Below are 15,522 nucleotides of genomic sequence, written 5' to 3' on the forward strand. Positions count from 1 at the left end.
GGGAGGGGGGGGGGGGGGGGGGAGGCGGTAACGGGGGTGAGAGAAAGGAATAAGAGAATGAGGAAAGAAAAAGAGGTTGACATGAGGTTGACATAAAGTTGACAACATGACCCAGTTTCAGCCAAATGCTTCTCTCTGGGGGCTTTACTCTTAAACTTATCTTCTTACCTTAGTAAACCCCAGGATCTAAGTCTTGGCTTATTCCTGGGACATTCAATATCTCTTTAAGACATGTTTTCTTCCTTTGAGACAGTTCTATCTCAAAATATGTGTCTCTGGGTAGAGGAATGAGTCCTGGGCTCAGAGTCTGTATTAGTCTGTTTTTGTTGCTTATAAGAAAATACATGGAACAGGGTAATTTATAAGAAAGTGAGATTTATTGCTTACAGTTTCTGAGGCTGGGAAGTCCAAAGTCCACCTTGTGGTGGTGACAGTGCCCCAGGGGTCTCACATTGCAAGATGGTAGAAGCAGAGAGACAGAGACAGACTCTCTCTTAAAGCCCTCAGAACCATGGCCCTGACCACCATTTTTAATCCATTCACTACAGCCTGAATCTAATCACCTCTTCAAGGCTCCACCTTTCAGTTACCATAATAGGATTTCCTGCCTTCTTAACAGTCACAGTGGGGGCCAAGTTTCTAATAAAACTTCAGGGGCTGGCCCGTGGCTCACTGGGAGAGTGCGGTGCTGATAACACCAAGGCCCCAGGTTCGGATCCCATATAGGGATGGCCGGTTCGCTCACTGGCTGAGCATGGTGCTGACAACACCAGGTCAAGGGTTAAGATCCCCTTACCGGTCATCTTTTTAAAAAAAAAAAAAAACTTCAGGGACACAATTCAAGCTTCAGTGAGTTTGGGGGGACATAATTCAATCCAGTACAGAGTCCAAAAGGGAGATGTCACATGGTGATCTGAGGGCTCAAAATCTTTTGTAAACCAGCATTATATCCAGAGTATTTTTAAACCCCTATTAGATAGAACCATGCCTTGTTTGAACTACAGCTCCACCACTAGCTGCATAATCTTGGGCAAGTAACTTTACATCTCTGAGCCTCAGTATTTAAATCCATAAATTAGTGAAAATAATACCTCCTCCTGAAATTGTTGTGAGGATTAAGCGGGGTTCCAAAATGCCACAAAAATTGTGAGCATTCAATACATGTTAGCTCCAGTCTCCCAGTGCCCACTTTGGTTCTTTGTTAAGATGGGGTCAATGTTATTATCCTGTTTTAATAACATTAACTTACATTGTATGATATGTTATGGTTTTAGTAGCACTGTAATATACATTGTCCCACATAATCTTCTTAGAAGTCTTTGTTTTGTTTTTCAATATGTGGAAACTGAGACTCAAAGAAAACACAGTGGTCAAGATCAAGTAGACTACAACCTCTTTAGAAATTATCCTGGGCCAAGCCCATGGCGCACTCGGGAGAGTGTGACGCTGGGAGCACAGCAGCGCTCCCGCCGCGGGTTCGGATCCTGTATAGGGATGACCGGTGCGCTCACAGCGCTCACTGGCTGAGCGCGGTGCAGCCGGTCTCAAAAAGGACAAAAAAAAAAAAAAAGAAATTATCCTGAAAGTTTTTCTGTGAGTCAGCAACTCCGCTCTACATATAAACCCTAGAAAAACTCCTGCACATACATACCAGGAGGCTCGTATGAGAATGTTCATGGCAGCACTGTTTATAGTAGCAAAACAGAACAAATGTCCACCAGCAAGAGAATGGATAAACTGGTGCGGGATAGAATACTGTACAGCAATGAAAATGAATAAAGCTACATTCAACCACATGAATAAATCAATCTTAGAATTGAGGGGGGAAAGGCAGAAGTCCTCATTGTATGATATCACTTTATAAAGCTTAAAAAATCAGCAAAATTAAGCAATATATTACTTAGGGAAATATACATAGATTCCTTTAAAAAGGAGTGGAATAAACACAATTTTAGGTGGTGTTCACTTCTAAGGAAAGGCAGGGAGTGGGCTAGGAGAGGAATTCGAAAGTAGCTTCAACAGTTGTAGGGCCGAGCCCGTGGCACACTCGGGAGAGTGCAGCGCTGGGAGGTTCAGACCCTATGTAGGGATGACTGGTGCACTCACAGCGCTCACTGGCTGAGTGTGGTGCAGCCGGTCTCAAAAAGAACAAAAAAAAAAAACAGTTGTAATAGTTTACTTAAGTTGAGTAGTAGGCCCATGTGTGTTTACTTCATGGTTATGCTTCATGACTCACAAAAAATATTGTATTCTTGAATATGTAACAAATATTACATAAATTAGTCACTAAACCAGGAAGTAGAATCCAGATGCTTAATTCTCTTGGCTGGGATTTGCCTATAGTGATGCCTCCCTGCTTGTGGTACAGTTCTAGAAACTGTACACATACAGAGCAAATAATGACTAATAATAATGATAGGCTCATATTTACTGAGCCCTTCCTAAGTGTCATGTCCTGACTAGGAGCTTTAGGTATGTTATCTCATTTTATCTTCACTCACCCCTGTAAGGAAGGTTAGATTCATTACAGATAAAGAAACAAAAGCATAGAAAAGTTATTATTTTTGGCAGCTGGCCAGTAAGGGGACCCAAATCCTTGACCTTAGTGTTACAAGGCTGTGCTCTAAACCAACTGAGCTAACTGACCAGTCCATAGAAAAGCTAAATGGCTTATCCAGGGTCACCCAGCTTGAGAGTGGTGGAGTCTGATCGACCATGCAGTGTGGGCATGTAACCATCATGATACTCCGTCTCTGGATGATTATAAACTAAAGGGGATCTGCTTACCTATTCTTCCTTTCAGAATTGTGTTTAGGAACGTGTGGAGGTGAGAATATTGAATTTTTAGAAAATTGTGCCCATAAAGGAGTATTGGATGAACTATGTTTTCTCATCAGAAGAATAACTCAAAGGGAATGAATTTTTAAATGGAGTGTGTTTCTTCTCCAAGAGAACATCAAATGGCGGGATGATGCAGTGCAGTGGGAGGGCCCGGAGGTCCTGGAATGGGAGGCCACAGTGGCTTCTGCAAAGGCTTCAGCAGTAGAACTGGGTCCAGGCCAGGGCATGGAGCTTGTGGACACAAGGCCGAGGACAAAGAGTGGATCCCTTTTACCAAGCTGAGCCACTTGGCCAAGGACATGAAGATCAAGTCCCTGGAGAGCTATCTGTTCTCCCTGCGCATCAAGGAATCTGAGATCATTGAGTTTTTACTGGGGGCATTCCTCAAGGATGAGGTTTATGCCAGTGCAAAAGCAGACCTGTGCTGGCCAGCGGACCAGGTTCAAGGCATTTGTCGCCATTGGGGACTGCAGTGGCCACATGGATCTGGGTGTTAAGTACTCCAAGGAGGTAACCACCACCATCCAAGGGGCCATCATCTTGGCCAAGCTCTCCATTGTCCCCATGCGGAGAGGCTACGGGGGGGACAAGACTGGCAAGCCCCATACTGTCCCTTGCAAGGTGACAGGCTGACGTGACTCTGTGCTGGTGGTCTCATCCCTGCCCCCAGAGGCACTGGCATCGTCTCAGCCCCTGTGCCCAAGTAACTGCTGCTGGTGACTAGTACTGACAACTGCTGCACCTCAGCTAAGGGCTGCACCCCCCCACTGAGCAACTTTGCCCAGTGAACCTTCAAAGCCATCTCTAGGGCCTACAGTTATCTGACCCCTGACTTCTGGAAGGAGACTGCATTCACCAAGTCTCCTTATCAGGAATTCACTGACTATTTTGTAAAGACCCACACCGGAGTCTGTGCAGAGGACCCAGGCTCTGGCTATGGCTACGACATAGGGTTTTTATACAAGGAAAAATAAAAATAATTAAGCCTGAAAAAAATGAAAAACGAGAGTAGTCATATTAAATGTTTGGAAGAGATAAATGTGCCATATCCAGGAATATGGATCCCTGACCTATGGAAAATATTTAGAAAAAGATAGACATGTACTTCTTGGAAATGTTTGAATATAAGTTTAGATTCTGAACCAAAATAAAGATTTCACAAAGTCCCTCTTACCATTTATTAATTCTAAAACTGAGGTGAAATGAGAGGCAACTCCTAAACCTTGGCCCCTCCCAACTGGGATTCAGGTCAGCCTCAGGATTCATGCCCCTGAGCCCAGTTCCCCCTCAAGTAAAAAGACTTTACAGACTGTTTACCCCTGGAATTCTGTGACTGGGGGAGTGGACTTTTCCATTTTTCTCCCCTCCTCAGTGTAACTAAGAGTGCCAGGATTGGAAACAGGAATCATAGGGGCAGCCCTGAGGGCTTGCCTCCCACCCAGAAAAGACCACCGGGTGTTCCCCTAGAAATCCAGCAACATCTATTAATATACCAAATTTTCGTACCTGTAAATTCATCCCATAATAAAAATCATGGGTCATATTAGACATAATAAATAAAACTAACCAGGACTTCTGTGTCACAGAGCTCCAAATTCAGTATTCTGGACTATTGGATGAGTTAAGTCTCATTGTAAAGTGTTCATTTCCCTAGATTTTGTCCTGAAACTGGACACTGTTTAGATGGGACATAATAGGGCCCACCCTGGTAGGTAGAAACGTGGAAACCCTACTGAAAAGATCAGGACAGATAGCAGCCCCCAGGTGGGACCTCTCAGAGCCTATATGGGGTAGGGTTAAACACGAAAGATGAGACAGCCCACCTGGGTTCTGCAGCTCACAACAAAAGCAACTCTGAGTAGATTCTTCATCTTCCCTGCACTCAATTCCCTATTTGTAAAATGGATATAATAATAGTTCTTACTCTGGAGCTGGCTGGTTAGCTCACTCAGTTATAGCACAGTGCTGATAACACCAAGGTCAAGGGTTTGGATCCCTGTATTGGCCAACCACACACACACACACACACACACACACACACACAAAAATTGGGCTGGCTGGTTAGTTCGGTTGGTTAGAGCACAGCTTTGTAACACCAAGGTCATGGGTTCGGATGCCCAACCAGCCAGCCACCCCAAAAAAAGAAGAAAAAAAGATTAACAGTTAATGCATGTTAAGTGCTTAGAAGAGTGCCTAGCAATCTTACTAGTGATCAGTAAAGGTTAGCTATTATTATTATAGTTGGGACAGTTCCTCCCTCACAGCCGTCCGCAGCGCAGTGGACTTCCCAGGCCTGGGAATAAAAACTGTAGTCCCTCCATGAACCCTCCCCTCTTCCTCTAAAACCTTCCTGGGCCAACTGCCAGGAACCACTCTCAACTTGTCTGAGCCAGTGAAATCAGCTCCCACTGACTCCTGATGGGAGCTGTTGGGAGCTGTCTCTCTGATCAGGGCCAGTTGCTGCCCAGATTCCATTCACTCCCACCTTTCACAGACCAGACCATACGTTGCTAAGCAGAATCCCCTGTCTCTGCTTTCTCACAGTAGCATGAAATCAGGGACTCAGTTGTCATTTCCTTGAAGGAGAGAGTAGAAAATGCATTCAGTCATCCATCTGACATTTAACAAACACCTATTGTGTGTTGCTGGCCTTTGTACTGAGAAGTCAGCCCAGTGTGGATATGGGTAGGGGTGAGTGCCGGCTTCCTGAAATCAGGGACTCAGTTGTCATTTCCTTGAAGGAGAGAGTAGAAAATGCATTCAGTCATCCATCTGACATTTAACAAACACCTATTGTGTGTCGCTGGCCTTTGTACTGAGAAGTCAGCCCAGTGTGGATATGGGTAGGGGTGAGTGCCGGCTTCTGTTTGATTTTTTGCTTTATTATTTCCGAATACTGTAAAGCTCCTTTGATCCTTAAGCTTTGCATCGAAGTCTTAGACATCCATTATCTCCCTGGGTGGAGGTGGGGTGGTGGAACATGGTCCAGAACCCAGTATAGTGCCTGGTTCAGGAATGCTGGTTGGGTGGAATCAAAGGTGATGCCTTGCTCTTATCAGTTTAGATTAGGTAGCTCAGACCTCATCACTAACAGGTAGGTGTTGGAGAGCGGGCCTGCAAGGGAGATGGCATGAACCCTGCTCCCAGGAGGTAGACAAGTCAAGAGAGAGACCATCTTGACACCTCTGCTCGCAGCTCTATGCTTAGGTGGCAGGTCTGCCTGTAACATTTGCAGAACTTGGGATGAATACAAATGAAGACCTGTTAACCATATAGCCACATTTTTATAAGGTATTATAAATCAAGCTAACTCTTAATGTTCTAGCCTCCTATCCTGGTAAGTATACCTTTATAATGACCTGGAAAGCCAGCTCTGAATTTAGACCTTTAGGACTCCTTGAAGTTCCATATTACAATGTGCCCCTGTCCTGGCGCCCAGCCTATAGACTGCCTTCTCTTCTCTCTTGCCATCTAATAATGCAGAGGGACCCGTGTACATGTGTAGACACTCCAGCCTGCATATCCAAGCTCTCTCACCCAACTCCCTGACAAACAGTTGCCCCTTGGCCACTGCTGGTCTGAAGGTTTGTGGCCCCCAAAATTCATGTTGAAACTTAATACTCAATGTGATAATATTAAGAGGTGGGGCTTCTGGGAGGTGATTAAGTCGAACGGGATTAGCACCCTAATAAAAGAGGCTTAAGAGAGTTTGTTTGCCCTTCTACCATGTGAGGTTACAGTGAAAAGACATCTGTCTTCAAGGGAGAGGGCCTTCACCAGACATGGAATCTGCCAGTGCCTTGATCTTGGACTTCCCAATCTCCATAACTGTAAGCAATAAATTTCTGTTGTTTATAAGCCAACCCAGTCTAAGGAATTTTGTTAAAGCAGCCATAGCAGACTAAGGCAGCCGCCTCTTGGACCCATAAGTGTGCACACCAACAGCATATCTGTCCTTGGGACCTAGAGAAAAGGGGTCTGGGAAGTGGGCTTGGCAGAGAATTCTGGGGTCCTGGGTACCAGGAGGCTGTTGTAGAAGGAGAAGAGGCACATCCCCTTGGCCCTGCACCCTATAGAGAGGGTTATGGCTGAAGGGCCCAAGCCAGGCCTTTCGAGGTGGGAATCCAGGGTCCTGACCCTTTCCCTCTTCAATGGGATTCTCCAGCCTGCAAGCTGACAGCAAAGGTACGGCTACTTCCCTGGCCACTGACCCTGATTCCCTTAGAGCTTCACCCTGAGAGGTGAACCAGAAACAAGCAGACCAATACAAAAGAAAAAATACTGTTTATTCCACACAACTAAATCAAGTGCTTCTCCCCCATTCTCCTTTCCCTTCTCTGCCCCTCCTTCTAGCCCTCAGTAAGACTTGTTCCATGTTCTAACTGGGGGATAGTTAGAACCTCAGTGTCAGCGCCTGCTTATGAGGCAGGAAGGAGATCTGGGCTTAGGAAGGTGACTGGATTTCCAAGAACACAAAAACATCAGGGTCTTACATTCCAAATTCAGGTGTGTTCCTCAGTCCATCTGGCCAAATTATTTCCCTGGACTCCACCTGGATAAAATGCCATGGTTAGTGCAGGATCAAAGGCCCTAGCCCATTCACCAGGCCAGAGAAAGTTTTGGTCTTTCTTTCATTTAAAATAAAACAAACAAAATCATACACAGTTAAGCCATTTCTGCCTATTCTCCTGTCTTTCCATGGCAAAGGAGACAATGAGCTCTGGCTTAAGTCCAGAAAGATGCTTTCAAAACAAAATTTATATCAACTCCCTTCAGAGCATGATGCTACCGAAAAACAGAAACCAAAAACAATCCACCTCACAGGTGAGTAGCCCAGGCCCCAGCTGCTTCCTGAGGGTCCTATGGTGGGGGAGCAAGGGAAGAAGTCATAGGCCAGCAAACTCTGCTCTGGGTATGCTTCAGGGATACACCCCTGCCTGGGGAATTCAGCCTGCAAACATTTTGCCTCTGTCATTGTTCCTCTGAAAGACTAACCCACCCTTCCAGCAGAGGAGAAAATGGTTTATTTCTAGCCCAGTCTTGGTTAACACAGATTTAGATGAGGGAGGGGCTGAAAAGCATGGCCAGGTCTAATTTAGACCAGTGGTTCTTGACTTTTTTCCTGCCATGACACAGGACAGTGTCCTCTTGCATATCCCACCATGGACACACCCTGGATTATATGCCACTCCCACGGCACCAGCTGTGATCCTCTTGTCCCTACCAAAAAAGAAAGCATACCTGAATGCAAATGTTTGAGCATGAAAACCTGCATTTCTCTTATTTATTTAAGTATAAGTCACTGAATCCTTTACAAACTCCAGTACTTTAACTATTCTTAATGAAAACCTGTTTACAACACCTCTCCCAAGTGAGTTTGTCATTTCATTGAAGCAGGCTGATAGAGTGGAGCTTGTGTGTGTGTGTGTGTGTGTGTGTGTGTGTGTGTTAACTGTTTAGGGTGGGAAATCCTTTAACAGTAATTGAAAGGTGGGGCCTTGAAGAAGTGATTAGACTGTGAGGACTGTGTCCTGGTAAGTGGATTAATCCATTCATTGTTTAATGGTAGTCATGGGCATGATTCTGTTGGCTTTTTTTTTTTTTTAAAGATGACCAGTAGGGGGATCTTAGCCCTTGACTTGGTGTTCTCAGCACCACATTCACCCAGTGAGCAAACCAGTCATGGGCATGATTCTGTTGGCTTTTTTTTTTTTTAAAGATGACCGGTAGGGGGATCTTAGCCCTTGACTTGGTGTTCTCAGCACCACATTCACCCAGTGAGCAAACCAGCCATCCCTATATGGGATCTGAACCTGCAGCCTTGGTGTTATCAGCATCACACTCTCTCGAGTGAGCCACAGGCCAGCCCTCTGTTGGCTTTAAAAGGATGCTCCCCCATCTGCCATGTGACACCAAGTCGCTGAATAGAGGCACCACCAAGAACAAAGCCCTCGCCAGATGTGTTCCTTGGACTTCCCAGCCTCTGAAACTGTAAGCAATAAATATTGTTTCTTTACAAAGTACCCAGTTCCAGGTATTTTGTCTCAGCAATAGAGACGGATTAATACAGATGGTGATGTGCCCTTGCCTGGCAGTCACTCCCTCAGCATGGATCACGTGAGGGGCAGTGGAGGGCAGCTGTGAGACCAGGCTCTGTATGGATAAAAGTAGTGAAGAGAAGGGGTGGTTGGCCCCTGTGACTTACGGCCCATTAGGGACGGTCTACACAGCTAGTCTCGGCTCATCTAAGCAAAACTATTCATTCTCTCATGATCTCCTAGAGCCATATACTGAACTGCAGGGGCTGTCCAGCCACAGTGAGGCTGGAGACTCGCTTAGCAGCTTGGATGAGATGCCAAACCCCTCTAGAAGCAAAACCCATCCTGATCTGGGGGTATTCTTGACTCAGATGAGCACTGGTGGTGGTTAGGGGTGGTGGTATTGATTACACACATACATGGTCTAAGACTCTGGACAAAATGAGATTTATCCTCTAGTATTCAAGTTACAAAGAAAATTAGAGTTAACTTCCACAAGAGACTTTCCTTGGCTGCCATGAACTCTTTTGGGATGTTGTCCTTTCCCCCAGGATCTTGCTATCTGGTTTATTGTTTAATTTGCTTCTTTTAAGAAGGCCTCAGTACTGGAGTAAGGGGCAGACGAGAGAGAAAAACAGCATTCCTTTCCTCCTCATTTTTGTCCAGAGTTGCCTGCTTGCTTGGGCAGTGGGATTTTCCAGGCTGCAAGTTCTCTCAATCCATACTTTTCATTGGGGACATTGCCATAGACAGAGATTAGTTTAAAATCTGGGATGGCCTTATTTACTAAATTCCCGGCCTGCTGCAGACCCTTGCTTGGGCAGTGGGATTTTCCAGGCTGCAAGTTCTCTCAATCCATACTTTTCGTTGGGGACATTGCCATATACAGAGATTAGTTTAAAATCTGGGATGGCCTTATTTACTAAATTCCCGGCCTGCTGCAGACCCAGCACAACTTCAGGACAGGGAGAGTTCACTGTTTCTTCCTTCCGACATGAATTGCAAAATAAAAGGTTCTGCTTTAGTGCAATTTTTCCCCCAAAGGAGCCAGGGAGAGATGGGAGAGGAGATCACATGTGCTCGCCCCAGGCCTAGGGGAACCTTCTGATCTTGAGATCAGAGCAGACATAGAGTGTGACCTTCTGAGCAGCACATCATACTTTTCTGAACTTTATCTCCTGGGTCCTTTCAGAGGGACAATGTGCCTGCAGGCAAAGTGTGGGGGCGGGATGGGGGGGTGGGGGCAGTGTGAAGCTGTGGTTCCACTGGATGAGTTGTCCTACTTGCCACACTAACACAAAGGAGGAAAGGAGAAGAGAGAAGGGAAAGAGAACGCCATAGAAAACAAGAGCTAAGGGCCAATGGGCCTTAGGAGCTGCCCCAAAGACGGGGAGTTTCTGGTTCCCAGCCAGAATTCACCCTTCAGAAACCATGTTAGCAAAGTGCTTCTCTAAGTGACACCACAAATCTCCTCCTTTGGCATGACCAGCCCGGAGCCTGACACTCTCACGTGGCCCCTCGGGCTCCACGTGGTGTGAGATACGTGGGGGAGAGGAGGGAGGCATTGACGCACATGCACACAGTGGAGTCTCATGACCTAGGGCAAGCACAGCTACATGTGGCCATATGACAGGAGGTGCTGTCATGGCAGTGGCTGCAACTGGGCACCCAGAGAAAAGTACAAAGTGCTGGAACACAAGGCTGGGGGCCAAGTCTTAAGGGATCTGAAAGACGTTCAGCTTGCTGGTGTTCTTGAGCGTCTGGCGCCGATTGCAGAACCAGACCCGCACGACCTCACGATCATAGTTGAGCTCCTTAGCAATCTCGGTGATCTCCTGGCCTGTGGGCAGCGGGTTCTTCTCAAAGTAGGTGTTGAGAGCCTCTATGGCCTGGGGGGTGAAGGAGGTGCGGCGTTTGCGTTTCTTGGAGGGCTCACCTCCCACGAACTCCATCAGGTTCTGTTGGCCTTCCTGGTTCCGGAGTTCAGCCTCATTCAGCCACTTCTCCAGCACTGGTTTCAGCTTCTGGGCACTCTTGGGTGTGATGTCCAGCTTCTCAAACCTGCAGGCAATCCATATCCAGGAAGGGACTGTGAGAGTGACTCAGTCTCTCCAGCACCCCCCACACCTGGATATAAGCACCATCTTCAAGGGGCTGCCCCTCTCAGGGCTCCTGAGATTGTACCCAGTGTTCCCCTCTCCGCCTCCTCCAAGACCCCACTAGCTCAGGCAAATCCAGGCTCCTCAGATTCTCCAGTACCCCAGCTCCTAAAGGGGACCATTCCCATGGCTTCAGCTCAGACAGTAGTGCGATGAGAGCAGTGCAACTGCTCTGTGAGCAACCTTTCAAGAAATGTTACCGAAATGAGTGAAGTCCTTTGAGGAGTCTTCTTGAGAGGCCTCCAGATACCATGGTTCACGAATGCCACTCTCCTCCAGTTGCGCTCTCATAACTGACAGCATCACTAATGAGCCAGGCTACTTTACCTGGCCAAGGCTGGATGTGACAACAGAATTCCCAACCTGGCATTGCCCGCACTCTAATAGTCACACTAGTCTAACCTATGGAGCTGGCAGGCAGGTGAAAGCTTTCAGCCACTGCTGAGCTATGCACTTCTTGTTTGAAACCCTCTGCTACCCCTCCTTTAGTACTGGCACCAAAACCAGTTTGTAAGCTGCACAAATAAAAGTCAGCTATATCACTTTACAGTCATGTATTACAAGAGGGGGAGATGGGAGTAGGATGGGGTATGGTGGGTTATAGTTGGGCCAAGACAGAAATGAAGTTTCCGGGGCCGGCCCGTGGCTCACTCGGGAGAGTGCAGTGCTGATAACACCAAGGCCATGGGTTCGGATCCCATATAGGGATGGCCAGTTCACTCACTGGCTGAGCGTGGTGCTGACAACACCAAGCCAAGGGTTAAGATCCCCTTACCAGTCATCTTTTAGGAAAAAAAAAAAAAAGAAAGAAATGAAGTTTCCATTTTGGTGACTAAGTTACAAGGCTTATTCCTGTTCTGCTAATATTCCTGAATGGATTGGGGTCTTAGGTTCCCCAAAGAAGACTACGTAAATGTTCAGGATTAGAAGATAAACTTCAGAGGCCCCACAAGGACTGACTGGGTCAGTCTTTGGTTACTCTAGGTGTTCATGTCTACCCTTAGGATAATCTTCCCTATCTGGAAGAAGGCAGGAGTAAGGGAGAACTTGGAAAGGGGCTGGATGTCCGGGTTCCCACAAATGCCCAGTGTCACCATGCACCCAAGAAAGTTCTAAGTTTGTCCAGGGCAGCCTTACTCACCGGCAAATGGCTGACTGGCTGTAGGCTGGACCTTCCGTAGCAGTCAGAGCCTGACCCACCTGGGTCTGTGTGAGGCCCAGTGAGAGCCGCCGAATCTTAAAGTTCTTGGCAAACTCCCGGATCTCTTCTAAATTGATACCATCCTCATCCAGACTTGGAGTATGCGGCTCTGGGCCAGAGGGAGAGAGCAGGGATGAGTGTGTAAGATGAGAATCATCACTGCTTATCTGGCCCATTGGTCTGGACTGGCACAGAAGTGAGGGATGAGCACATCTAGCAAAAAGCTCTTGTACCTTTAAGACCCTCATCACCCCTGCCCCCAAGACAAGCAAGACTTGGGGGAAGAGGGCCTGGATCAATCTATCAGAGGTTAAGGGTCTATTTTCAAGTTCTTCCAGCTCTAACTGCTGACCCTTCCCCATTCTCCCTACTCCTGGCCCCAAGTACATCTGTTGGCCATCCACATTCCTTAAATACTGGGCTAGGGACCACAGCAGAGATGGCCAATGGCTTGTGCTCTCAGAGAACAGCCAGCTAAGCAGCCTCCACTATCATCATGCCCAGAATCCAGCTCAACAGGAGTGGGAATAAGAAAGCCATCCCCTCGCGTTGGGCCTCTGCCCTTCCCCTTTGGACTCCAGGAAGTTTATTAAGGAAAGCAGCATCTGAAAATGTTGGGTTGCCCAAATACATGCCTCCTTCCCTTCTCTGCACTTCTCCTCCAGGAGCCACTTACTGGACACCAACTGGCTGACAGTAGGGGTCTCTGAGCAGGTAATTGGGATGGGAGCAGAGGCAGATGGCTTGGCCACTGGAGCTGGGCTGGCGATGACCACAGCAGGCTGGGGCACAGCTGGTGTGGGCTGGATGGGCTGCACCTGTGAGAAGAGAGATAACAGACTCTGCTGCCCCTGCCTGGCTCAGGGAGTTGGAATCCCTGGGTGGACCAGAGGCAGGGCAAAAATGGGCATGAATCCTTACTCACCCAGGACACTTCCCACTGTGCCCTATCAAAAGCCAAGACTAGAATAAAAGCTACTTAACACCCACCCAACCATAATGACCTCCTTAAATAAACAGCAACAAGCCCCACCAAGCTGGAGCCTCACAGCCACCTGTGATACCGGCAGGTGAGAGGCTCAGAAAGGTTCAGTACACTTAGTCAAAACCCCAACAAGTGCCTAGCCTTGGGATAACTGCTCTTAAAACTCTGCCCTCAAAGGAGAAACCTAAACCTGATTCTAGAGCCTCCCCAAATGTCCATGAATTGTTAGATGACTCTCAAACCTCCCTACGATGAAATCCTGTGCAGCCATTAAAAATAATAAGGTAATGGGCCGGCCCAGTGGCACACTGGAGAGTGCGCCGCTTGGGAGTGCGGCAGCTGCTCCCGCCGAGGGTTCGGATCCCATGTGGAGACCGGTTCCCACTCACTGGCTGAGCGCGGTGCGGGCACAACACCCAGGGTTGCAATCCCGTTGCCGGTCAGTAAAAAAGACACAAAAAAAGGAAAAAAATAAAAAAATAATAAGGTAAAAAGGTTAAAAAAGAAAAGATAAGAAAATAATAAGGTGTATCTCTTAACTACTCTGAGCTCTGAGTCATAGCACTAAGTGAAAAAAGTTAGGTGAAAAACAGTTTTTATCGAATAATGCCTTTAAAAAATAAATATGAATTTCTAGGGAAAAAATCATGAAGTACATAAAGCAAATTGTCAACAGAAGTCACCTTGGGAGCTGGCTGGTTGGCTCAAATGGTTAGAGCATGGTATTATAACACCAATGTCAAGGGTTCGGATATGGATCCCTGAACTGGCCAGCCACCAAAAAGAAATAAAATAAATAAAATTTAAAAAAAATAAATAAATAAAAATAAAAAATAAATAGGGCCGGCCCGGTGGCGCACTGCTGTAGTAAAAAATAAATAAAAATAAATAAATAAATAAATAAATCCAAACCCTTGAACTTGGTGTTATAACACTATGCTCTAACCAACTGAGCTAACTGGCCAGCCTGTTGGAATTTTTATAAAAATCTTATATCATATTTGTAATCAGGAGAAACTATAAATATATGAAATTAGTATTTTTTAGTATGATTTTTTAAAAAACGCTTTCTAGGAAATGGAGGTTTCTCCAGGATGGTCCTGATCTTTGGAGTCTACATCCTGGTAGCTCTCAAGTCTATTCCTTTTTTATCCCAAGGAACTTTGCCTTAATTCTGAGCTCCTTATCTCTTGCTAGAGCTGTTTAAACTGCCTCCTAACTGGTGACAAGATTCAAGTCTCACCACAGCCCGGTTCTTGGTTCCACCTGGATAACTGAGGGATTTTTAATGCACAACTGGTCAGCCATTTTCTTGCTAAAACCCTTCCACAGTTCCCCACTACCAAATAACAATAGTAACAATAACTACTGTTTTTCAAGTGCTTTCTGTGTATCACAGTGTTAATTGCCCAGGTGTGATACATCTTTCAGCAGTCATAAGCCTCTGAAGTTGGTTCTCTTATAGTCCTTATTTTACAGATAGGGCTAAGAGGCCATTTACAAAGCTTGGAAGCAGAGAACATTTGAGAACCACTGGCCTCAATATCATCTGGGAACTTAGAAATGTAAATTCTTGGGCCTCACTCCAGACCTACCGAATAAGAAACTCTGAGGTGGGGCCCAGAATATTCTGTCCACCAAGCCTCTAGGCAATTCTCATGCACCAGTTTGAGAACTACTGCTCTATCACACAACTCTTGTTGCAGTCCCCTAAAGGTGGAACACTCTCACTTCCAACTTATCCCTTTAGATTAGTTCGCTGTCCCTTCTCTACGAAGCCCTGCCTATGCCCCATGTCTGTAGAGAGCTCCCAAAGCACCTTATTCCTGCTCCTATCATAGTTTTATCATCACACTGACTCGTAATTGTCTCTAATACTGAGCTACTTAAGGCTAGAAGGACACCTTATTCATCTTTGTGTCTTCAGCAGTCAGACTATAGTAGGCACTCAAAAAATACTCCTCGAATGAACAAATAAATGAATAATGAAAGCCACAGTGCAAGGTGGAGGGGTGGAGGGGTGGACAGGGAGGGGTGCGGAATTAACCTCCCAGGGCTTTTCCGGAAGTTTGTTCACTCTTGAGCTGACCCAAGCCCAGTCTACTTTGGCCACCACCTTCCTGACCTTCTTAGAATGGCACTGGCCTCTGAGGACACATACAGTTGTTTCTGGCATGTGCAGGTAAGGGGCCGAGAGTGCTATTCCCTGGGCAGCATGTGTGTGGACTCACGTGGGCCCTGTACTCTGGGACCTCCCCTCCCTTTGGGGAGGTGCCCTGCTCTCCCAGGAGTTCCAGA

At 46.6% G+C, this 15,522-nt stretch overlaps 1 protein-coding gene and 1 pseudogene across 2 annotated transcripts in view; one reads left to right on the forward strand and one right to left on the reverse strand.

Annotated features, from left to right (window-relative positions):
- LOC103605788 overlaps nucleotides 1-4,007 on the forward strand; it is a 5,730-nt pseudogene extending 1,723 nt beyond the window's left edge.
- A 5,302-nt stretch (nucleotides 4,008-9,309) lies between these two features.
- The window catches only part of POU6F1 (POU class 6 homeobox 1), an 18,199-nt gene continuing 11,986 nt past the window's right edge, over nucleotides 9,310-15,522 (reverse strand). For both annotated transcript variants that reach the window (XM_008590416.1, XM_008590415.1), the window contains 4 exons: nucleotides 12,916-13,057; nucleotides 12,180-12,348; nucleotides 9,815-10,940; nucleotides 9,310-9,678 (listed from right to left, as the gene is read on the reverse strand). In XM_008590416.1, coding sequence (XP_008588638.1) covers nucleotides 10,595-10,940; nucleotides 12,180-12,348; nucleotides 12,916-13,057 — 657 coding nt within the window. In that variant the 3' untranslated portion in view covers nucleotides 9,310-9,678; nucleotides 9,815-10,594. The remainder of the gene's footprint in view (nucleotides 9,679-9,814; nucleotides 10,941-12,179; nucleotides 12,349-12,915; nucleotides 13,058-15,522) is intronic.

The sequence above is a fragment of the Galeopterus variegatus genome, unplaced genomic scaffold (assembly GCF_000696425.1).
Source record: "Galeopterus variegatus unplaced genomic scaffold, G_variegatus-3.0.2 Scaffold6079, whole genome shotgun sequence".
In the NCBI taxonomy this organism is placed as follows: Eukaryota; Metazoa; Chordata; class Mammalia; order Dermoptera; family Cynocephalidae; genus Galeopterus; species Galeopterus variegatus.